Here is a 25,100-nt window from a genome sequence, read left to right on the forward strand (position 1 = left end):
ATCCCTGATAACTCCTTCCAGTGGGATGTCTTCTGTTAATGGGCCATCCAGCCCCACTGCATGGCTCATAAAATTACATCATCCCATTGTGAGATGCTCCGCCCAGGGGGAGGAGCCAAGCATTCCTGCCTGGATATAATCTGAGGTTTGGAACACCACAGGTAGCCATTAGCTGCTGGATTCCCAGAGGACAAGAGCTACATAACCACCACTGGACCTTCAGAGGAAGACCAGACCCTTCTACAGGATCACTGCTTTGACAGAACCACATCTATCACTTCAGAGAGGACTGCAGCCACTGCTTAACTGGACTGCTACCATCACCCTGCCCAGCAGGGTGTCAGGTTGTGTCCTGACTCTGTCAGGTTAAGTAAGCCAGTGTTTCTGTATTATTGCCTTGTTATATATTAGTAAAGAACTGTTATTTCTATTTCTCACATCTTTGCCTGAAAGCCTGTGCTAGTTTGAAAACAAACCGGGGGAGGCACCAAGTCAGAATAACAATTTAATGGAAATTAAAGAAAAGGAAAACAAAGTAAAAGGAAACACTGACAGAGTCAAGATACAACCTGAGTCCCTGTTAGGCAGGGTGGTGGTAGCAGTCCTCTGAAGTGGTGATCCTGTAGTAGAAGGGGTCTGCTCTTCCTCAGAAAGTCCAGTGGTGGCTGTGGGGCTCCTGTCCTCTGGAAATCCAGTGGGAAGAGTGTCTCTGGTGCTCAGAGTCCCAGTTATATCCACGATGGGATGCTTGGTTCCTCCCTCTGGGTGGAGCATCTCACAATAGGGTAATGAGTCATGAGGCCAAGTGTTGATTAGGCTCATTAACAGAAGATAGTCCGGAGGGAGTTATCTCTGAGTCATGCAGCAGGACAATGATGGGCCATTAACAGCAAGATAGTCTGGGGGGAGGAGGCAAGGAAACACTGCCCCACCTGATTTCCACTGCTCATGAGGATGGTAATAGAATACACTTCAACCCAGGACAAAGCCCCTTAATTTCAAAATTGTCATAATTTGGAGGGAAGTGGGTTACATTTTCCATTCCAAGGGAGGCTCCTGCCTTCCTTAGCAGACATCTGTCTTTCAAACCAAGACAGTAACTGTTCCTATTTCTTATCTTCAGCTGATTGATGGTATGGGAGGGATACATCAGGAATGACCGAGTGTGGAATCATCAATCCTGCCTTGCACACCTATTTGCCAAGTCTTAAATAGGTAGACATAGATAAGGAAACTCAATGCTGTGCTCAGATTGAGACCCACAAGGGACACAACCTGTGTTTATTCAGTGTTCATCTCTTAAAATGACTGACTAAGTTGAGAGTGGCTTTGAAAGTGTAGCAAAGTAGGCAGAAATACTAACAATTATAATGGGGACTATCAACCTTTTCATTAAAACCTCGAATTGTGCTGGAAGTATTACTAAATTTTCTAAGGCTCAGGGTTATTTCTTTGAAAGTAACCCCCAACAATCAGCAAGGCAAAACTAGATACACACTTAACCAGGCTTCCTGTTGCAAAAGAACATGCTTTTCTGGAGATAGAAGGGTCTTAGTATTTCACTCAGGAAAGAATAGCTACATGTATGAACCTCTCTCTCTTCCTAGTTTTGTAAAAGCAGTCCTGATCCCAAAAGATGCTAAAAAATAACCAAACCAAACAACACAATCCCCACCCCACCACCTTGAGCATTTCTGTCCTGAGACATGAGATAGGTGGGGATTCCCTATCTGGACATAAGTTGTGTGTGTATTGGGAAGAGCCATTTGGAAGTTTATGTGTTCTGAAGAAGCTTTCCTTCTTGTGGTGGCTGCTTGTAGTGAGGAGTCAGCAGAGGTGAGCATCTCCTGGTAGATAAAGCAACTTGGAGTGCAAGAGGGTTAACAGTGCAGGCTGGCCATAAACAGCATGAACGAGATGTGATGCTAACCCTTGATCTGCACCAGTATCCTGCCCATATAAAATTTATAGCCCTGCCATGTTTCTATGTTGCACTAAGTAATTAATATGGTATTAACTTGGAGATACTTCTGTATCCTGAGTTCATTAAGCACACCAACTGCCAACACAAAAATGTGTTTAACTCTGGATACAGTTACTGTGACAAGAGGTACTAATGTTTATAACCTAATAAGGGATATTCACTCCTGTGTACAGAAGTATGAAGTGCTGGAAACACTTTGTACTTGAGAGACAGTATTAGTGAAACACTGTGGTTTATGTTGGTCTGGGAGTTTTTAGAATTGCATGATGATGCTTGGATTTCCAAAATACTGAGCAACTGCAAGGCAAAGTTTATCTGTAAAAAACTTGTCTGTCTCATGCTGCCATGGGATACTACTCAGGTGAGGAAGAGTTCTTTTTTGAAGTTTTGCCAGCACCAGATTCACACACAGTGCAAACACTTGTATTTGGACTAGGGTGTAGGCACAGCTAACTACCTTCAAACTTGAGTGATTATATAGGGAAATAGTTTCCCCCCACACACCCCTCTGCATAGTTTCAGCATAAAGAATTGGTGAGGGTAATTATTTTACCTTAACCAATGCTTTCTTAAGCAACATTAGATCAGTTGGCTTGTATAAGCTCCTTAAGAAATGCTTTGATCAGCTTATTTTGATGCAGAGCGGGGATGGTTGTATACTTTTGTTTGTTTTCTTCAGAAATCAATCTAAACATTGTGCTGCAAAGATGATGTCTCTTAGTTCAGTCTAAGTAATTTCAGGTTTGCCAGCAGCTCCTTTGAAATACTTCCACAGCTGATACATCATTAACAAGAGGGAAACAACCTGACTTCAGTTATAGTGAGCAATTCTATAATAGGTGCTGAGAAATCAACTGTGCATGAGAAGCCTTGTGAACAGCAGCCTGAGGTAAGTGGGGCATCTACTGGTGAAATGTAGTGAATTCACCTACTCCTTGAAAGTCTTCTCCAAATCCTTCTCCTGTACAGGCCATTCTGTCTACATTTTGCATTGCCAAATAAGCAAATGTCAGACCTGTTTCCTGATTCTTTGGAAAGAATTACAATTTCTTTTTGCATAATTCCTTACTTTCTGGCACTCCTTTAGAGATGTCTGCCATGTACATTGCAATACTAGACTTGTGAGACAGAAAAAGAACAGAAATGAGCTAAAGAAACTTGTAAAAACATGTGATTAATGTCTTTAGCTATCTCCAATGTTCCCCCTCCTGAGACTCTTATGTCAAGTTCTCTGATAGTTTATTAAATCTGGCTTCCTTGTACAGGAGTTCTGACACTCTGACCAGCTGCCCAGGGGTTTAAAATGAATACAATGCATAAAGGAATACAACAATACTCTATAAAATCCAGAGCTCCCAAACACAGGTCATTATCCACACAACTAAATTGCCTCCCTCTGTTCTTCAGAAAATGTTACATGCAACTGCATGAGATTCTCTACAGCATTAAATAAAGTTTAATGACCTCTGCAGAATGCATTTAAAAATGTATTTTTAAAATTATTTTTACAAAATTCTATGTTGCGTCTCTTTTTGCACGTTAGACAAGGACTGGGGAAGAGTCCAAGGGGGCTTTCCCGATCATGTCAGCTAATTCCATTGTTAGGACTGCCATTTTAGAACCAATTGCTATGGGAAAAGCTTGCCAATTTGTTTACTTGGAGCATGGATGTGCACTTGTGAAAAGGAAAATGGAATAAATAAGCAGCAAAGTAATGCTAAGCTAGGAGATCTGTTCAAACAGGTAAAATATCTTGCTTCTGCTGTCCTTACAGATACGACATTGTCACCCATCCAGTAAAGCCAGACATTTCCTTAACACTTTTAAAAATTCTATTGCCATAATGGAGGAGTAGTCATACATCAAAATACAAAAGCACCCTTACTTCTGCTTTGCTGCACAGCACACTTGCTAAATTTAGCTGTGCTAGGGAATCAATTGCTTTATATAATCTTATCACAAGCCATTGCTGGGAAAAAACCATCCAAGTCTGTCACTTGACCTTGGGCAAAACAAGCCTTTCTGCTTCCTTCAGAGCTCCTTCTGCCATGTATGTTAAAAGATTCTGTAGCTGCCCTTGTTCAAAGTCAGTGGAGTAAGCAAAAGTTGTTTTATTCTTGTTAAACAAAGCAAAGATTCCAGTACCTTCCCTTTCTGAAGATTGGTGAGTTTTTAGCATGTTCTGTGCTTCATTTCACTTGAACCTTTGGACAGAAACAATACCAGTTTTGTTTTGTTTTGTCCTTACAATACTAATGTTCTTTTATTTAGCCCTTATTAGTAGAAGCAAACAAAACAAAACAAATCATTGTGATTGATAGCTACAAAACGCTTTGATCTCTGAAATACAAGGTGTGCTAGATTACTATGTTTAAACTTTACCCTGCTTTTCAGATAATACCTGATTTCTACTTCCAAACCTATAATTTCTTTTGGCTTAAGAATTCCACAGTTACAAACTGTTTGAGGCTGGGAGAAGTCTTTAGAGAAATATTGCAGTATGTTTGCTCTGTTCTTTCTGTTCTTCCTCTGTGTTACCTAATACACACCTTGGACAGTGGGGCTAGAATGACCTTTTTGTAGGGCTGCTGAGCCAGATGTGGCCGTGCTTCATAATAGTGAGGGGGAAAAGTCCCAGCAGAAGTGCAGTGACCAATAAAATAGAACTGAGAAAAAAATCTTTAAGTTGTGCTTAAGAGGACAAAAATCAAGGCATCTCTTTCTAGGAAGCAAAAATATTTCCTGTATTTCCTGAATTGCATGTCCCAGGGCTTATGTTGAAGGGAAGCTGTTGCCAATGATGGCCAAATGGTAGCATTTTCATTACTTTATATCTGACCTTAAGGACTTGGCTCTTTAGTAAATACACTTATTACGTTATTTAATCACCAGAGTCTTCTTAAAAAAAGACTAAACTGCTACTGCTCTATAGGCCCAAACATGCAGGAAATCACAGAAGCTTTTCTGAACACTTTTAAAGAAATAAACATTCAGGAAGCCTGAATCAGCACCAAAGCCACAAAATCCTTACACTGACTCATATTTAGTAAGACTTAGATGAAGCCTTTAGCCTTTATTATTGTCTTTCATGACATTAAACCCATGTTTGCCCACTTGCCATCCACTCAGATCCCCTATGGTTCTCTATAGTAGCTGGCAGGCTGATGAGATTTTTTTTTATGTGTTTCAGACAGCTAGTACTGTAAATTTTATTGCTATTAGGCACATTCCTAATTGTTCTAGGTGAAGCTACCATATTCTTCACTGGAATATGTTACAGTGATAACCAACTAGAAGAGTTGTTAATAAGCAACTTGCTTTTTAAGAATAACAATGCTCCATGTTTATGGTGGTCAAGAAACTTCTGTGAGATAATTTGGCATGTGTATTATTTCTCATCACTCAAAATACGGAAGATAAAACTGGGTCATGAATGCTAAATTATATTGTATGTCAGCATCACTTGTTAAGCTATTTAAAAGATTAATTTATTAAAGTAAAATTTTAGTTAAAGATTACATTTTTTCTTTACATGAGAAGGAAAGCGAGACTGTGAAATATACACTTTAAATTTATTTAGTACAGTTAAATAGTTCTAGGGAATAAAAGGGAGAATAAGGAGTGCAGACAAGGGAGCAGTGTAAAATATTACTGTCTCCTTTGTATCTTAAAAGGAAAGGGAATTTGCAAAACCAATTAGTTCTGAACTTCTACAATCCACTAACATTCTTGTATTCCCCTCTTTTTTTCCTTATGTGTTGGTTGGTTCTGGGATGGATTGTTCCACTGAGGCATTTCAGGAGCTTTCAAAAGAAGAAAGATGCACATCCAACAGAAGTTAGTAAAAATATACTCAAGCAGTTCTATGATTGTAATCATACTGGCACCACAAAACAATCCAAGCTGGCCACCTACTTCAGCTGTAATAGAAGAAAATAAACATATGTCATCTGAAGCATCTGGTTTAGTCTAGCAAGCAAACAAAACCCTGCCAGACTCAAGTGTTAAATAAATTTAATACACATAATCCATCACTTTAAGAAAACAGAATTAATATTCTTAAGAATGTTTACTGAAGAAGAGTAATGTGTTTCTGAAAATTCTAAATAAAGCAAGTACAACACAAGACATCCTACTGTGAAAGAGATACTTAAAATATTTACTACTTCTATGTCTTTTTAACTGTTCCCTTGCTTCTCATCCCCGTGGTCTCCCTCTCCTCTCCAAATCCCCAAAACATCACTGTTCTTACAGTCCTGCCTGTGATACAGCTGTAAACTAGTGCCAAACTTAATTCTTACTCTCAGCTGCTGTCCATATCCCAGGTTCTTTAATGGAATGACAGGAGACAGTATCAAAAATGACCATGAGACAGACATGATTATTACTATTATAATATAAAAATTATGGCTTCTTGTTCAGAAGCCCACATAGGTTTTGGTTTAGGAGGAGAGACAATTAAAAAAAGAGGGTTTAAAAAATTATTATTTTTAGATTAATTATTAATAATAAATAGTAAACATTCACTTACAAAGCAACTCAGAGACAGTCAAGGCCTTCTGCTGCTGTGTTATTTTGTAGCTCAAATCATGATATTTAATCTCAATACGTACTAGGTTTTGCCTAATGACAAATACATAGAGTTTACTTGAGACAGTTGGAGTGCAGTTCATTTTTACCAACATCTATCGGTCTGAGTTCAGGGAGAGTGATGGTGTCTTTTAATGAAAAATTAGATGAGTGTTATCAAAATTGGTTACATGAGAGAAGGAAAAAACCCAAAGTCCTAATAACAACAGCACTTTATCAGGAGTAGATTTTCATGCTGTGTTGAAAAAGTAGCTCTAGATCTGTACTGTGGGATAGACTCATACCTTTTAAAGGTGATTGAGAGAAACTTGAGTGGAAATGTCAAGCAAAGTATAGTCTACCACTCTAGATTACATACTATTTAATTGTGCTTATTTCAATGGGCATGTTTGTGCAGAGCAGTGCTTGTCCTAAACTTGGATGTTCAGTTCTACCCTCTGCTGGTAGCCTCACTTCCCTAATTATGTTCTTGCCTGCTGCCAAAGTGGAAGAGTAGGTACATCTCAGTTGGAGCAAGACCTGTGTAATTATTGAGTATAGAGCTCCTCTTTATTATATCTTGCCTAGAGAAAGATTGTGCTTAAGTCCTAGACTGAATATAAAAATAATGGTTTTGGAAGAAAACAGACATAGAACCCGATTGCACAGCTAATGTCAATGTGCCGATGTCCAAGTAGAGTATTTGGACCAGTGCTGTTTAACATCTTTTTTTGTGTCATGGACTGTGGCACTGAGTGGACCTTCAGCAAGTTTGTCAGTGACACCAGGCTGTGTGGTGTGACTGACATGCTGCAGGGAAGGGATGCCATTCACAAGGACCTGGACAGGCTTGAGAGGTGAGCCCGTGCAAACCTCGTGTAGTTCAACAAGGCCAGGTGCAAAGTACTGAATCTAGGTCAGGGCAAGCACAAGCACAAACACGAGATGAATGGAGAATAGAATGAGAGCAGCCCTAAGTGGAGGGACTTGGGTGTTCATTGATGAGAAGCTCAACACAAACGAGCACTGTGCACCTGCAGCCCTCAGAGTTAGCCTGGACAGCATCGAAGGGAGAGTGACCAAAAGGTCAAGGGAGGTGATTCTGCCCCTCTACTCCACTCTCTGAGACTCCACCTGGAGTGCTGCATCCACCTCTGGGGCCCTCATCATAAGAAGGATGTGGAGCAAATCCAGAGAAGGCCATGAACATGATCAGAGGGCTGGAGCACCTCACATAGGAGGGCAGGCTGAGAGACCTGTGGCTGCTTAGCCTGGAGAAGAGAAGCCTCTGGAGTGAAATTATAGCAGCCTTCCATTACCCAAAGGGGGCCTAAAAAAAGATGGAGAGGGACTTTTTACAAGGACATATAGGGACAGGACAAGGGGGAATGGCTTTAAACTGAAAGAGAGTAGGTTTAGATTAGATACTGGGAAGAAAGTCTTCACTGTGAGGGTGGTGAGGCACTGTAACAGGCTGTCCAGAGAAGCTGGAGATGCCCCACCCCTGGCAGTGTTCAAGGCCAAGTTGGAAGGGGCTTTGAGCAACCCAATCTAGAGGGTGCTATCCCTGCCCACAAGGATGGGAACTAGATGACCTTTAATGTCCCTTCCATCCAAAGCATTCTATGATTCTTCAGAAGTGTTAACAGCTGCAGGTTTTTGGTTTGACCATGACAATGAGGTCATTTACCATTTTCATTAAAATAAAGTACTTCCTATACAAAATCATCCCTTCTGGTTTTTTGGGTGATAATTCTAAAACTCAGCAGTAATTTCTAAAAATAATCTTTTTTCCTAGCTTCTCTTAGTAAGGCTCCTGCCCTTGTCATGGACTTGCTAGCAGAACTATCCAATAAATATTTAACTTTTTCCTCCTTACATCTTCAGAAATAAATACATCTCTATGTTTTATAGTTTGGAATATGTACTCATTAATGTGTTGGCAGGATTCCTATTGGTTAAGGCCCAGTAACAGGGGAATGTCCTGTATGTTCCCTTGCTTAATTGAGTAATTACTGAGTTGTGCATGGTGTTTACAGACAATAAAATAATCAACAAAGATAAAATGTCTTCAAGGGATTAATATTGTTTGCATATAACAACAGGTTTAATTTTCGTAACATTCATTGGGAGCAGACTTTTTAATAGGGCCTGTAGACGTAGGACAAGAGGTAATGGTCGCAAACTAAGAGAGGGTGGATTCAGACTAGTTATAAGGAAGGCATTTTTTACAGCAAGGGTGGTGAAACACTGGAACAAGTTGCCCCAAGAGGTGGTGAATGACCCATGTCTGGAAACATTCAAGGTCAGGTTGGACTGACCTTGGTCAGGTTGGGCCCTGAGCAACCTGATGTAGTTGAAGACGTCCCTGCTCATTGCAGGGGAGTTGGACTAATTGACCATTAAAGGTCCCATCCAACCCAACTATTCTGATTTGTATAGTTCCTGTTCATGTATAAACATATGCAAGCATTGCAGACTGATGGCTTCAAAAGTGAGATAACTGAAGTTACTGAGACCATGAAACTCATATACTTCAAGAACCATATTTTCTATATTTGTTTATAAAGATACTTTGATGTTCTATATACTATGAGTTCAGGTAGCACCTGCCTTAATACTTATTTGTACTGCTGACATCTCTGGCTATGAGAAAGAGACAATTCAGTATTAACTGTATTAAATTTTCTTTGACAACTAGATCATTTCTTTCTAGCAAAAAAAGTCTGGCAAGAATTCAATTTTCTGATATATAATGCTTGTGTTTACGAGGAAGTCTGGCATCAATTCATTATAACAGCAAGGCACATATGGTCTATTAAAGCATAAGGATATATGACATCACTGAATTTAAAAATATGCAGATTAGGTCAGTGCAGTCTGCATACGGAGCAACACAGCTCTATGCATAACTTAAATCCTATCCCCTTTCCTTGGATAGAAGGTGTAGTCAGTAGTGTTAAGATGTTTTCACACTAGAAGGTATCTTCTGTTGGGTGGAGAACTACCTTCCTTTGCTGTGTAGTGCTTTCAATCACACACAACCATCCCCTTTCACTCTTCTGCTACCTCATGAGAATTAACATTGTACCAAAGATTTTCTAAATATCTTTTATAATATAAATGGTCTTAGGGAACTCTACTAACAGTGGAAAATATTATTAAATTTGTGGCATTGCCAATACAGTAAAACCTAGGTCTTCAGTGCTTACGAAGCTTCCTTTGGGAATAAGCTGAAAGGAAAAAAACTTTGTATAGCATCTAGTTGTGTTATTCATTGCCCTTATTTGTGGAAGTGTGAAGATTTCTTCTCTCTTGAATGGATGGCTCACATGGATTGTGAATAGGTTTGATAACCCTGCTTTTTCTTTATCCTTAATTGAAGCAGTGATCAAAAAGCTTTTTTATAGGAGATCAATGACAGAGAAGGTAATTGAGAATATTGCTTTTTGATTGCATTATCTAATATCTGTTATCCACAGTCTTAGATGCAGCTAAGTGTATTATGTACATATATGTACCTATATGTCTAATACATACATACATACATCTATATATATATATGCATTTGTATAAATCTTAACCAATTTTGTCCAAGAGATTATGTTATCTCACAGACAATGTTATTAATACTGCACGTTAGAATATTTTTTAAGGTCATCTTTTCATCATACACTCTGCTAGCACCATTATAAGGAATTGATAATTTCTTTGTTAGACAAGGTGTTAAGCAAGATTACCTGATGTATTCTGGGCTTTTCTTCAGTTTTGTAGAAAAATATTGTATGGCTTTTTCTCCTCCCAAGTTTGAATAGGTGACAGTGGTAGGATAATCTGTTTCTTCACATGGGGCAGGGCAAGTAGAATTGTGTGTTCCTACTGTACATAATCCTTTTATCTCTATATCATCTGAAATTTCAGAAGAAATCATTTACATATTTCTAAAAACGCACGCAGTTTAAAAACTTCTAAAAAAATACTTCATAAACTACTTTTAACTGTCTTTAATGTGTGGGTTAATTATCCCCAAAAAAGTGGATACTTAGTTTTGAAGGAGCAAAGAAGTATTTGCAATTGTCCTTTGGGAAACTGGTTCAGGATAATAAGGGTTGAGATATTTTTCTCTTTTTGCAAAGAAATCTAGCACCTCTAAGTCTTTCTGCATTCATCGGGGCTTTATGTGCTTATTATTTCTCACCCACTCTTAAGCAAAAGAACAACAAAAGACTTTCCATGTTCTGTGCTATCTTTCTAATTAAATACTTAGGTATATATCCTTGGTCTTGATGCCTTGGTGCCTGCCCAGCTCATTTCAGTGCACAGAAACATCTTTCAGAGCAATTCCAATTGTAATTTGCTATCATCTGATGACTGTATAAAGACCTTGGTAAACTAAGTTCACTCTACCTTAATCCCTGCCTTCCATTTGGTAATTGGGCTCAGGACAGCTAAGAAGGCTTAGGGAAAGCTTTGTCTCTTCGAATACCAAAGAGAAGTCCTAAAATTCTTCAGGTCTAGGTGCTCATGAAAGTGAGGAGCCATTCCCCTAACAAGGCTCTAACAGAAAGTAATCATTACAGAAATCTGGGAAAGCTAGAGAAAAACAATGTAGATGAAAAATTGTAAGGCATAAATGTTTCCTAAATCATAAGCCATCACTCTGAATACTGTAATGTCCTGCTTGTGATGCTCTATTTGTCCTGTTTGTGTGGTGGCAGAGGATGTGTCTGTTCACTCTGCTTGTGGGTTTGTCACTTTTGCAAAGCACAGAGGAGGAGATATCTCAGCCTGTTAGCTGATGATTTGAAATATTCTTCAGGGGTGCTGGGGTTGTGGATTTACTTCTGGATTGACAGTCTTTAGAGTTCCTAAAATAAATGCTCTTAGTAGGTCCTGCAGATACTGGATAAGTGTGCTCTGACTTGAGATTTTGTTATCAGATGACTTACCTCTCCTACACTGTCAGAGGAGAGTGAGCCCCTAACATAGGATCCTGGGGACCATATCCCTACAGACCTTCTGGAGTCCAGCTCTGAATCCTATCCATACTTCATAGGACTTTGGGGTCATTTTTGCTTAGTGCTCTGGTTTCTTTGAAATTCAGTCTCTGAATATCTATTAAGTAAAATAATATACATCTTCCCTGATGACAGGCTTTCAAAGATTGTAGTTAGATAAGAATGTGAACTTAGTGGAATCCATTTCAAAATAACCACAGGGAAAAAAAAGGGGAATGTTCACAGTAGTAGATCTGGCTTGAATGTTGCACACACCTAATCAAAACAGTCCCCCCACCAACTTCTGAGTCTACTAATCACTCAGAGAGTCACATTACACAATAGAAACCAAGCAATTAAAAAGAAAGCTTTTTGAAGTTCATGAAAAGTTACTTCTCAGATTACCTTCTAAAGTATTTTCCAGAAACTCTGTTGTAAGTGACTTACAAATTCCATATCCACTGTGTGCAGATTATTTATTTATGGAAAATAATTGCATTTGGAATGCTTTCAAAATTTATAATTAACTTTACTTTTAAAAAGATAAAACCTTAAAGTCCAGTGATTTATATTTTTACCAGTTAACAAACCTGTTATTACTGTGCTGTTCACCCTTCTTTGCACAGAGAATACAGCATTGGATCTAGAAGGGTGATACCATGAAGATGTGAAAGTGCTAGCCAGAGGCTTGGTAACCGAAAACAGATTAGTTGAATGTTCTTCCACTTTAAACCATTTCTGATTGCTAAAATGAATTCTTCTATTAGTTTTTTTATATATACATACATGTATATATATATACACACACTTATTTTTTGGAGTATTTTTTTGTGTGGTTTGTTTTTTATTGGGCATATATTTCATGCTCTGTCTGGTCTCTGTTTTCAGAATATTAAATGAACTGGGATGTCCTCCATTTGAGATGACTTTCAGTATTTTGGTTTATTTTTGTCTACTATTTGGAACCGGTTTAGAAAACATGAATATGAAGTTATTACTTACAGACTGCTGGATAAACACATTTGTAAAACTTCAGCAAGTCACATTCTGTTCCATTTCCTAAAAATAAGTAAAAAGGTTTAGGAGCCTAAATTAACCATCTAACCCTTAGCTCTGTAATGTCATCAAAGCCTGCTCACAACTCCACGTTAATGATTACACAACTGAGAAATCAATTCAATTGGGCACAGTGCAGTTGCCAACACCAGAAGGGGTACAGAGTGAAGAGACACAACAGACCAAGCCAGGAGGCTGCTATTGGAGCAAACATCTTCATTATGTGTACCAGCCAGAACTGCCTTTAAGCTTGTGGCTCACTCTTTGTGTTAGCTTGCTATAGACAGGATTTTCTGCTTTTCCTAGTGGAAATGATAAGAAAAAAACCAAAGTAAGGTAGATTTGATATATGATTACATCCCATGTGTTTCTGCAGAAATTTTGAACTTCATGCAAGAGCTGTTTGGAGACCTAAGGGGTAAGATAGTATCCTGAGGTAGAGCAAAATTTTCAGATTTCAGATGGCCTCAGTTTCATCCCATTTTAAATTTTTTTTTCCCTCACATGGAAATGTTATGTAGCAGCTTAGCACACTTAATTCCAGAAGTCATTGCCCTTCTTCAGCTCACTGTCCTTGTATAAAGCTGTCACCCCAGGCATGGGAGACCCAGACTTGATTGTCTTGGCAACCCCCTTTCCCTGGCAGTTTGCAGAAGACTGCCAACCTCCTTTCCCAGGGGTTCTGAAACAAACAGGCTAGAGATTACACATTAATGGGTCTGCTTTATTAAGAACATTCTACCTTGCTTAAACATATTTAAAAAATACAGTGAGTCGGAAAATGCAGGCTTTCTTGCCCCCTAGTTGTGAAAAAAGAGGTGCAAAAGCCAGAGATTTGGGTTCCAGCTCTTGCTTTAGGTGACAATACTCTTGTTACATTTGATGCTGAAAAGGTGTGAGGGCTGGGTGTTACTGCTTTACATTTCTAGAGTGATTAAGAAGCTTGGATATTTGAGGGGATTATTACAGCATGCACCTGGTGCTCCACATTTGAGGCTGATTAGAAGGCTCCATACAGCTTTTTGGCTTTTGTAGAGCCTTTGCTGCTACCAGCATCTTTCATTGGCTCATGTGGGGGACCTCAGATTCTGTCTTCAAGCGAGCTCTTCTGCTGAGTACCTGCTTGCAAAGTAAGTTGTCTGGGGTACATGTGAAAATATATGCCTTCTTTAGGTTTAGTTCCAGCTCCTTAGGAATGTAGGTTGAAGCCTGCAAACCTGTCTCGCATGCCTAAGACATAATTGTTTCTTTCCATATTTTGGACTGTATCCTAAGAATAGACAATGACCCAGATGCTAGGTCTAGGCTTGACCAAATATCTTGCTTGTTTTCTTGGAATTTTAATTAATCTCGCTGGAGATATCCCTCAAACATGTGCTCTATCTCCTTTGCTATTCAATAGCATGTGAGTTCTTCCAGGAAGATGATCAGTGTGTGGTATGATGATACTCCTGAGAAATACCTGGAAGAATGAATGGCAAACAGCCACACCAGTCCTGTATGTACCGGGCTTTGCATTCCAACAAACATCCATTAGTGCTATAAATCTTGTGGTACTGAAGCTTTATATCAGGCTTGCACTCTCCCCATGGGTATTCTTGGATAATTGACTGTAGGGTAATAATAACAAAAGATATAATCAATTTTTGGTCTCTGTTTTAAATGTAGGTATTGCTTTTTCACGTTTTAAATTGCTGAAGAAAGCCTGTTGAAGACATGAGCTGTAACATTGTGATTTAATTACAGTTTGTGGTCTTGGGATTAAAAATTCATCTCTACTCTCTCTCAGCAAAAGTAGGGCCTGATCAGACAGCCTAGTGTAAAATGGTACTCCACTCTGCTTGGATTCCACTAGGAATCTGAGACCCCCTTAATGGTAGCAGAATGTGTTGATAGGGAAATGCTGTGGTGTCCTTTTATCATTATCTGTCAATGAGACTGTAAAGTTACAGGAAAGAAAGGCTGCCTAGATAGAGACAAATTAGGCAAACCAGTGATATCCTCCCCAAAAGAGCAGTAATTTTGTTTGTGTCTGGAGGAAATCTTATTTTTTGGAGTCTCTAAGGCATAATAAATATTATGCATTCCAAAATGACTAATTCATTGTCAGTGCTTCAGAAGAGAATTAGAGACAGTAAAAACCACTACTTCCAGGTCATGGACAAAATCCTTACCTTCAGCTGGCGGATTGCGACCCGTGCATGCATCCCCACTGGTGTCAATAAACCTAAACCATCAAAGCGTGGAAGCTCTTGGGGTGAATGGATAATAAAAGTTATTCCAGCATCAGTGTAACCAAGAGTAGGTTCATCAGTGAATTTGTCCTAATACAAAAAGAATTGTTTAAGGTAGTTTTCGCTTTGCTTACGATCTGAAGCTTTAGCTATATTTTTAATGTGGTACTATGCTATTTAGTAACATTTTTGGCAATTTACAGGAAAGTACAGCAGCAAAGTGACTTGAATTTCCTTTGTTCCCCTCTGTGGGTTTCCTTCCAGTTGCTATAAACTTTTAACCTTTTTATTCCTTTTGGCATCCCCCAATTTTAAAAGCAAGAAATCATAGATGAGCATTTACTCATAACTTGGATATTTGTTCCTTTTACTTGCAACTACCCATCACGTTTTAGCAAACTTTCCATTATTCTCTTCAGAACCTTTCACTACTGACTCATAATTCCTAGAGAACAAAAGCAAATATCTAAGTTGTTTATCTTTAGTTTTCTTCCCTGTTCTCACAAGGTGATATTCCCTGTTTTCTGCTTTTTGTTGGTCGAAGACAATTCTAATGTGAGAAATAATTTACAGTTCAAAGACCAGGTCTTGGCTGGCATTGAGCTGCTGCAGCTGCTGTAACTAAAATTTAGTGCTACTTAGAAACTGGCACCAGGTGACCTTTGCTACTGGGCCTTTTATTAAATGAACTGCTTGTATAAAATTAAATCACTCTTCTGATGACATGTTTCAGTTGTAGGTGGACAGTGCATGTATGTGCTCGCTCACAACCTTCCCCCCACCCCTTAGCTGGGGACAGAGTCAATAATAATTCTGTTTTTTTAAATCTCTATTTGGGTCTTTCCTTTAAAATACTCTCTCACTTGGAAATAGTCTTGATTTAGAATTTTGTGCGTGAAATTCTGAAGGTCTGGGTAAACCCAATCAAACAAAAATCCCAAACCAAAGAAAAAAACCCCTCCACTAATTTATAAGTTACTACATGATTTGTTGTTATAATCCTGAGGATAGCTGTACCTGCTGGACATCAAAAAGCAAATGTAAGCCTCTTCCAGACAAACTCACTCTTCTTGCAGAGCGATCATTGTGATTAAAAGTAAAGCAGTTTCCATATTCAGTGAAAACATGTTCAAAATCCTTCAATAAAGGAAAACAGGGGAGAGTGAAATGAAACAAAGAGCATTGAAGTTTCCTTAATAATTACAATGCAAGAGAGGGACTACTGGGGTTGTTGGATTATTTTGGTTGTTCTATTTTCCCCCCCACAAAGTGCTCAATATAACAATCAGAAAAGTGGTAATTAATGGAAATATTCAAAAGTATTTCAGCCCTTTCTATAGAAAATAAAGTTTAAAAGAGAAATTTTGCATTTTTTATTAATACTTATGAGCTGCTCAGAATAATTTAATGAGGTCCTGTGTTATTTCTATACCTGTTACATTATATAGAAATTATATAGTCAAAAATAACTTTTTAATTTTTTCCATTAGCTGCTTAGTGAAGACTGTTTCAAAACTAATTGTCATGTTACATATGAAAATACAATATTTGCATTTTTTCCTGAAACCACGTCATAATTTAACATGACTGCATCTCATTGCTTTAGGTTTAGTTATTAGCACTAGTGTCTTCCAGTTAAGAGAAGTCTCTGATGCCTAATTTCAGACTCTAATGTCTGATTTTAGAAACTACAGTATATCTAAAGGTTAGATTAAACTGAAAGAATATAGAACTAACTTTTTGGTTCACATTTTCTGTTTAAGTTGGAAATTCCTTTACGGAAGAATCAACATAAGAATGGGATGATCATATTTTTTGGCTGTTGTCCAAAATTCCCAAAGATGGGGTATTTTCATTGTGATATTTAAAATTCCTGTGGACTCTGCATATAGTTACCCTGGCTATCTATATTCTTGACCTCAAGAACAAAGCTGTGGGACCAAAAAACTTTGTTCAAACTGTCCTTCACTATAGGCCACTGATGGGAAAGGTTGTTAGATACAGCCTGGAGGTATGACAGCTTTCAAAGGCTGCTGTCTGTGCAGAAGTGGCATTAGGCAGAGAGCAATTTAAACTGAAATCCCATTTTACAGCTCGGAGAGTCCAGCAGGCTGCCTGTGCAGTCAGTGGGAGAATCGAGGCCCTTGGGGTAATTTAGAGCAGGACTTTTGTTCTCTATTGTCTGACTATAAGGGAACAAAGGGGGAGTAGCTGGAAGAACTAGATGTCTTATGTTGAGTGTAAGAATATATCCCCTTCCTCTCCATGCTACTGTTTTAATGAAATAAACATATTTACCTGTGGGTAACATGGCTTTCCAAAAAAATCACATTCTAGCAATGTGCTGCTGTTCAGATAAAACCCATTTTTCCTTGTAAACTCTTTGATGCTGAAGTTCTGGTTCCCAAGAAGGAAATCATTTAACTCCTGGGAATATTTATCTTCCATAGCAAATGTTTTGAGCATTGCAGATACAATGTTCCAAACTAAAAAAATTACTTTCAGGTTGCTCACTGCATGAGCTTGAAACCTGTCAGTGAGAAGGAGAAAGAATTGCTTGGAATTCTGCAGTTATAGGACTGATCTCAAGGCTGCTCTTGACAAAACTGTGACACAATTTTTTGTCTGCTCGCGAACTATAAGTGATTCTTGCCCAGCAGGTTGCAGTTTGATTCCTACAACATGGATAAACAATACAGTGTCTATCTCTAGGAATGTATCTTCTATATCTGGAAACAAAATGGACATCTTCCAATGGTTATTCTAGTCAGTCATACAGGAAACATTTATGTTGTATGTGGTATTCAAAATTAAAAACCAAATCCCCTACATAGATTAACAATTCACATAAGCCAACAAGCAGATTTGTAGAACTCATGACAAGCTGAACAATTGCATTTATAAGTGGGAAACTAGCTGAGAGAAGCTATCTCTTTCAAAAAAAGCTGTCTTCCTTAATTTGGAAAATTGAACTCTAAGTGCATCTGTAATAATCTATGTACCTGCTTTACTAAGGCACTACACCCCAGTGTAGAGACAGTCTACCTTCCCATGAGCTGGTGGCACAGTGGCTTAAATCGAGGGTGAGCCTTACTCTTTGAATCCAGTAGAAAAATCTCAAAAACGTGGTGAGACTTTGGTGGTGCTTTCCTTGTGTACAGCATTGAAGTTCTTTATTGAAGTTAAAGTAAGGCTTTACAGAAATTATAACTTTGAAAAGAGAGTAAGCACAAATGAAACCATGCCATGTTCTTTAGAATTGACATTTTATCTTATTTTAAAAAATGTATTAATGTAATGTATTTGTGTAGTAGCTCTAATGCCCCAGTTTAAGGAAGATTAATAGGATCAGCTCTTCACAACTGAATTTGAGTCAAAAAATAAAGAGAGAGGGAGTCCTGTGCCTCTTTGTCATGCTAACAAAAAACCTCCTAGTTACTAAAAACAGGAGGGGAGGATAAGCACAGCATGAATGGCAGATGGATATAGCAGGAAATTTTTACAAAGATGGAAAAAAGCCATGCTCAGTATCTGACTCCTTACAATGTGCTGCTGCTATGGTTACAAGAAGCAAGGCACATTTGTAACAGCCAGCCCACTGCAACCAGAGGTACTTCCATATGCAGTGCATATTGTGTGGTATAACACAGGGTGGCTTTATGCAGGTAATGGGAAGGTGGCATAGGGGGGGCAGAATGACTTGGACTTCTGGCTGATTCTGCCAGCAAAAGGTAGAAACTAAGAAAACTTACTATTTTTTGAGGAAAAAAATAGGTGGATAAACTTTCTGTGCTTCTAAAACTGTTCCTGAATTACATATTTGCTCTAAAAATCAGGCCATGGTTTTATTACATTATTTTTGAAGTGGCTGCACTGAATTGGCAGTTGGCCACTGTCTTCAAATGTAGAAATCTGGAGTGAAGTTCTTGCTTAGACACGTGACTTCCAAACAACCGGAATGCTTTCCTCCTGCAAAAATCACAGACATCAGCTGGAGCTGAAAAAACTGAGCACCTCTGAAAAAAGAGTATCTGTTTTACCTAAGATTTTTACCTTTGCATGAGGTTTCTATTTAAAATCATCTGCTAATCTTGTCTTTTATTTTAACTTGGGTGTGGCTGATGACTGTCCCTGAGTTACACTGTAAAAACAACACTTCTACATAGAACACTACCACCAGAGGAGTTTTTCTATTACAACTTCTGTTGTGAAACTTAAAAATCCTGTCATCTAAATGAAGGGGAAGATTATAAAAGCAACCTCCCTTTCTTGATTCTCATATTTTCATCTTCATTTAAGTATCATGTGGTGGTGTGGAAGACATGCCCCTCTTAGCCATATTTCCCTTGGTTTATGTGATTTGTCCAAACAAGTTGTGGAACCCGACTGCTTTCAGATAAAGATGTATTGTGTCTCAAGAGCAAACAACAGGCCTCATTTTTACCTGTTCAAGTTGCAAAAGGTCACAGAGGGGAACTTGATGTTTTCCACGTACTGAACTACCACTGTATTTGTGGTTGGCCAGCTGAAGTAGTAGATGAAGCGGCTGCAGACCTGCCAAATGGCAGTGGCAAGGCAGCCTGCAACTATCAGCAGCCACAGCCCTCTGCGAGCCTTGCTCTGCATGTGGACAATGTTATGCACACCATGAAATGAAGTGGATGAGACAAACTCCTCATGATACCTCCTTCTGTCTTCCAAATGTGGCAGCAGTTTCTTTGTTAAACACAACCGTATCTTTTCCAATATTCCTGAATACGGAACAAAGGGAAAACATTTTTAAAAACCAGCATTTAACTGTCACTTAAGAAAGGAATCCACATAATTGTGATACTGAAAAGCAGATGTAAAGTTTCCCTTCAATTGTAAGTTCTCTCTTTAAGTGGAGAACTTGTTTCTGAGGATGGAAGAGTTGTGTGCTAAGAGATGAGCTCAGTGCTGCCCTGAATACAAACTATATCTTGGAGTATTTCAAGCCCACAAATGTTTAAGCACTTTAATTTAAAAGAGTAGTTCCACGTCTGGGGGAAAAACTGGATTTTGACATACCTCAGAGATCTAAAACCATACGTTGCTGTGAACTTAATGTGAAAAATTAAACTTCTCATTTTTGCAGTAACAATCCAATAAAGGACTGGTCCTTCACACATGCTCTGACAAACAAGGTTAAAAATGAATTATATGAATGCAGTAAAAGGGAATTTCACTCTTTCACTATTAAAAATTTCAGAATAAGACTCGGAAGGTTACAGGTTCCAAAGAATATCTAATCTCATTTTTTTTAGGTTCATACATGTCTGATTCCATACCTTTGAAATGGGATGGGATTAGTTTTCATTTGCCTCATGTTTTCTATAAACAGATATTAAAATAAACCAAGACAAACAGTTTTTAAATTTAAGTTTAAGGGCTATAACAGTAATTAATGTTATCAGTACCTGGAACTTTCTTATGCTTGATGCTGAATAATCTTTTGGACATGGATTTAAAAACACTTTCTCTCCCAAAATACCCAAATGAGGGAAACTTCATGAGACCTTTTTTGTACCTTGTCATAATTGGGTCACTCTCTTTGCAAAGTGCTTCTTTTATGGATTGCTATCCGCTACTTTATTTTGACATTAAGTAAATCCATAAGAACAGTAAATCAAAGAAAGTATGTGAGACAGTTATTAATATCTGAAAATATATTATTTAAATCAGTGTTTAACAGCAATTAAATGCTTCCCTTCTTTTTTTAACCAAAAATTAGGTTTGATAGTTTGCATGTGTAGTAGGAAGACAATATAGCCTTTTAAAGACTGACTTACTTGAGTCTCTTACAGTCAGGCAAAGGAACAAAGGCATGTAAGAGTCATCTGCCAAAGCCACATCGGGACCAAATCAGTACTCTGGGGTGTTTCTTTGGTCCACAGTCTCTGGACCATGATAATGAAACCCCAGATGGTGCTGGGTTTCAAAATGTTTCTGAAGGGAAAGAATTTACTTTATATTGTTATTTTAAGGTCTGTGTAAGAACTTTGATCAATATTACATAATTTACTGTGAATCTGTTTTATCATCAGTTTTCTGCTACAAAACTGTTCAAAAGTTTGTCTCCTAGCTCTAGTGACTATTGAGCCCACTGCAAATCTGTTCAGCCATGTGTGGTTTTGTACATCGTGCTGGAATGGAGTGGATTTCTGATTTTCTCTCTCACCAGCACATGGGCAGTGGGGCGAATTCTTTGCATGTTCCCCGAAAAAGAGCAGAGAGAAGTACATTTCTAACATGTCTGCATCTGCTGCCTATAGACTCCAACCAGAGACCACAGGCAGGTCAGATCCTTTTCTCCAAGCATAGTGCCATGTGTGTTTATTTCTCCTGTATGCACTGTGCTAGGTATGAGAATGATAGCATATCCCTACGTAAGAGCCCAGTGCCATCATAAAACACTAGTTACCTTAATCAGCAGAAGTGTAACTTTGAATCTATGCAAACATGTAACTAAACCTATTTCAGCTCTTGTGCATAGCTAGTACAGTAAATAGTAGGAAGTAGAAATGATGTTTCACCTGATTGCAAAAGTTTTGCTTTTAATGCTTATCTAACAATAGCATGCTGCTGCTTTAATTACTCTGGTTTCTCACCAGAGGAATTAGCACCACTTTGTGAGTGTCTTAAAGAATCCTCAACCTACTTCCAGATTTGTTTAGAAAATGCTATTATTAAAAAAAAAAAATTAAGAAAAACTATTGTTAGCTACACCAAGTAGGGGTGAAATGGTAAACTTCTGGTGTGAAATTGCTTGCATGGGGTGCATTGGAAAATAGTATCAAATATGTAAGTTAGGAATAGCCATTGATTTGTGATTGTGCTGTTTATGAGGAATAGATACATTCCAGTGATATATAATTAGTAATAGAATGGTCATTCCAGGTCTTAGTTAGCAAATAGTAAAATAATACACTACAATAATGGATGGGCATGAAATGATTAATCCTTCCTTCCCTTTAAGGATGGGTTGTCACATCCTATGCTGTGCAACACTTAGGCTGTGTGTACCTGGCCTAAGATTGTGTAACCAACATAGCCAAACTAGCTGTAAGAGAGTTAGAGTATCCAAGTTGCTGCTAGAGAGACAGTAAGGCCTTGTAAGGACTTAGACACATAAGACAATAAGTACTTTAGAGCACAATGTCCTTTTAGTAGCAATAGAAAGTACATTTAATGTAGCTACTTGAAAGAAAAAAGTCAAACATATCAATAAACCAAATTTTTATAGCAGATTCGGAGAGTAGAGAATGGATAAGTAAAAAAGTAAGGACTGAGAGGCATAGAGGAATCCAGCTTCAGGAGCAAATGACATATTAGGAACCAAATATAGGACCTGCATGTAAGAACTAGTACTGTAGCTTGTATGTTCAGGATGGGCTGCAGGTGCTTTGCCTCAGGAAACATTGATTACTGGAAAAGCCCTGAGAGCCATCAAGGTTAGACAGACAAACCTAATTTCCCAGTAAATGTTGTTAAAGAAGAAATGACTTCCCTGCATGTATAACCAGGGATACATGGGCATACTGTTATGGGCTTATAGAAATTAAAATAGAAATTCACATAGTAATAGGGACATTCAGAAATTATCTCTTCATAAATTCACAGTATCTTTAATGTTAATGTTATAAATTGGATTTAAAGGTTTTTTTCACTTCAGCCAGCAGGCAACTGGTAACCATCTATAACTACTTGCACAGTAACTGATAGATAATAAGAATAGGCTCCTCGATCTGGAGAAAAAGATATAACAGGACTGAGTGGGAAGAACTGGAAGCTAAGCCGTAGGGGAAATAAGGTACAACACTTTTGTTTTTGTAGTCCTGAATGTTTAATTGTGATTGGATTTTCACTAATACACTTTAAAAAATGGCTTTTTAAAAGATCACTTGTCTTCATCCAGAGCTCTTACCTGAAAGAAGTTATTTTGGGAAGGTTGTATGGCCTCTCTGCTAGGGTTAGTTAGTCTAGATAGATTTCTGATTTCCTCTTTGCCTTAATCTAAAAATCATTCGAGTGTGGTATTATTCAGAGAAGGAATTGCCTAGTTAAAACTGTATTAGCTTTATTCTAAATACACAGAGGACCAATAGATAAAGACTTTTTTATTTTCTTAAGTAAGCATACAAATTATTTTCTACAAGCTTTTTTGAGCTCTCCCTTCTTCTTTGTATCTTGAAAAGGTACACTACTGCTACTTTTGGACAGGATGACAACAAAGCTCTAAAGTACTCTAATATACCTAGTCACGTACCTTTGGCATCTGATTGAATGAATCTCCTGAGCTGCTCCATGAGGCTGTGCTTATTTCAGTAAGGAAGGGATGGATAGAAAGCTGCCTTACCACTGTGGTCACTGCTAGGTAATGGCTTTTATAGAACACTAAATGGGAGATGATACCCGATGACACATGGGACCTGGTAATTTACCTGCCAGGGTTGCTATGTTTTGCCTTTCATTAACATAGTCTGCAATGTAAAAGAGAAGATTATTTTTATTACAGGATCAGATGTATACATTTATATACATTTCAATTACATATTGTGCTAATAGTAGTACAAGTGCACTTGTGCATTGCATCACCTTGCAAATTTCTTTCATATTTTTTCCTTTTGTTTTAGAAAGGCCAATTATCTTCACAGAAATTCTGTGCTGTTCAGAACCGAATAGCTTCTCTTGAAATAGATAAGGAGCCCCTTCTTGGTCTGGAGGGCAATAAATGTCTCTCACTAGGTTCCCATCAGGAGCAAGATGCAGTCCAGTCACATTTTGAATAGCTGTCTTCATGACCAGCTCCAGATTTCATATTCAAAAATGAGCTGATACTCGTAAGAACTCACCCTGTGGGAAAGGATGAATATACATGCAGGGTTAATCATTCCAGCAAGGCCTTATGCAAAAGGACAGAGACTGCTTTTGTGTTAATGTGCAATATTATCTTGCTTGAAATTTATTTCAAGAAAAGAACTGAACATCTAATAAAAGTGAATAAAAATACTAAAAAATTCAAATGTGGGATGTACTTGATTAACGCTTTAGGAAAATATAAGGAAAAACCCCCCTCACATTCTCTTTCTGAGCTGTTTTTTTGTTTCTCTCTGTTAGTAATTGTCCAGGTGATCACCTGCAGTGTTCTTGGGTTATCAGGTGTATTATCTTGGCTCCTTGGTGTCTCACTACCTGGTTGTTTTGGACTATTTTCTGGTTGTGCTTTTAACGCTACACGCATCAAAACACTGAACTCCATTTAATTGTTCCTGGCTGACAAGATTCTGTACACTATTTCTTGGAATTCCCAGCTCCATTTGTCAGTGTTGCCTCACTGGTGGGGCTCTCTGCCAGGGCAAGCTTTGCACAGCACTTGTGTTGACTCAAGCAGTTTTTCAAGATCTCTTTGTAACTTGACCCCAACTGATGCTCTGCCGAGCAGTTGCCGAGCGCTGCAGATCCATTGAGTCCTGTTGATGCTAACTGCTGTAATTCACAGAACCCAGACACTGCCTCTTGACCAAGTTGCTTGAGCTCATAAAATGAATTATGTCAATCTTTTATACTGTTATGTGCATAGAATTAAGAAGTACAAACTGTAAGTTTGCTCTCTATACAGCAAGTGATTCAACTTTTTTTTTTTTTTTAAACTGTGTTGCTGCCTTAAAAAGAGTTGTTATGCTTATGTAATACTTTAGATGAACAAGGCTGTTGTCCCACTGTGTTTTACATAAGAAATTGATTTTGAATAATGGTTTCTTTTATGGTTGTTTTATATTAATTATTAAGCAAACACTAAGGGGCGAGGACCACCCATCTTATGTTTGTTCATTCTTCCCAAATGGCTTGGACAAACAGTTTCCAGGTTGTAAATTGGTCACAGGCAGCTTACTCTGTCCACTCACTCCTAGCATTTGTATCTGGTTATTTAAACCATTCCCTAATACTTAATGCGGTAAAGATTAGGAAAACCAACTGCTGACAGAGGTGGTCACCATTTCTTCATTCATATATAATGCAAATTTTGTACTCAAATTGTTATTTGAAGTCAGTCTTAAGTGCTGTTCAGTTCTTATGTTATGGTGCTAAATTAAAAAAATATTGCTGCAGCCAGTGTAACTACATAGCTATTTCCTGAGGCAAATAGATAGAAATGTTTCTGATAAAGTTAATTCTTTATAGCCTAGTTGCAGCAAAATGTCTTCTGAGAATTCTTATGTGTTGCTGAGATAAAATACA

General features: G+C 38.1%; 1 protein-coding gene across 1 annotated transcript; it reads right to left on the reverse strand.

Moving 5' to 3' along the window:
• Positions 1 to 5,669: 5,669 nt before the first annotated feature.
• ASIC5 (acid sensing ion channel subunit family member 5) lies at positions 5,670 to 23,167 on the reverse strand. Its single transcript, XM_069013562.1, has 10 exons — positions 23,128 to 23,167; positions 19,285 to 19,591; positions 17,139 to 17,370; positions 15,858 to 15,977; positions 14,781 to 14,930; positions 14,069 to 14,216; positions 12,553 to 12,609; positions 10,294 to 10,462; positions 6,516 to 6,607; positions 5,670 to 5,904 (listed from the first exon to the last, which is right to left on the reverse strand). The coding sequence occupies exons 1-10, from the start codon at positions 23,165 to 23,167 to the stop codon at positions 5,705 to 5,707; spliced, it is 1,515 nt and encodes a 504-aa protein (XP_068869663.1). The 3' UTR covers positions 5,670 to 5,704.
• Positions 23,168 to 25,100: the final 1,933 nt, after the last annotated feature.

The sequence above is a fragment of the Aphelocoma coerulescens genome, chromosome 4 (genome assembly GCF_041296385.1).
Source record: "Aphelocoma coerulescens isolate FSJ_1873_10779 chromosome 4, UR_Acoe_1.0, whole genome shotgun sequence".
In the NCBI taxonomy this organism is placed as follows: Eukaryota; Metazoa; Chordata; class Aves; order Passeriformes; family Corvidae; genus Aphelocoma; species Aphelocoma coerulescens.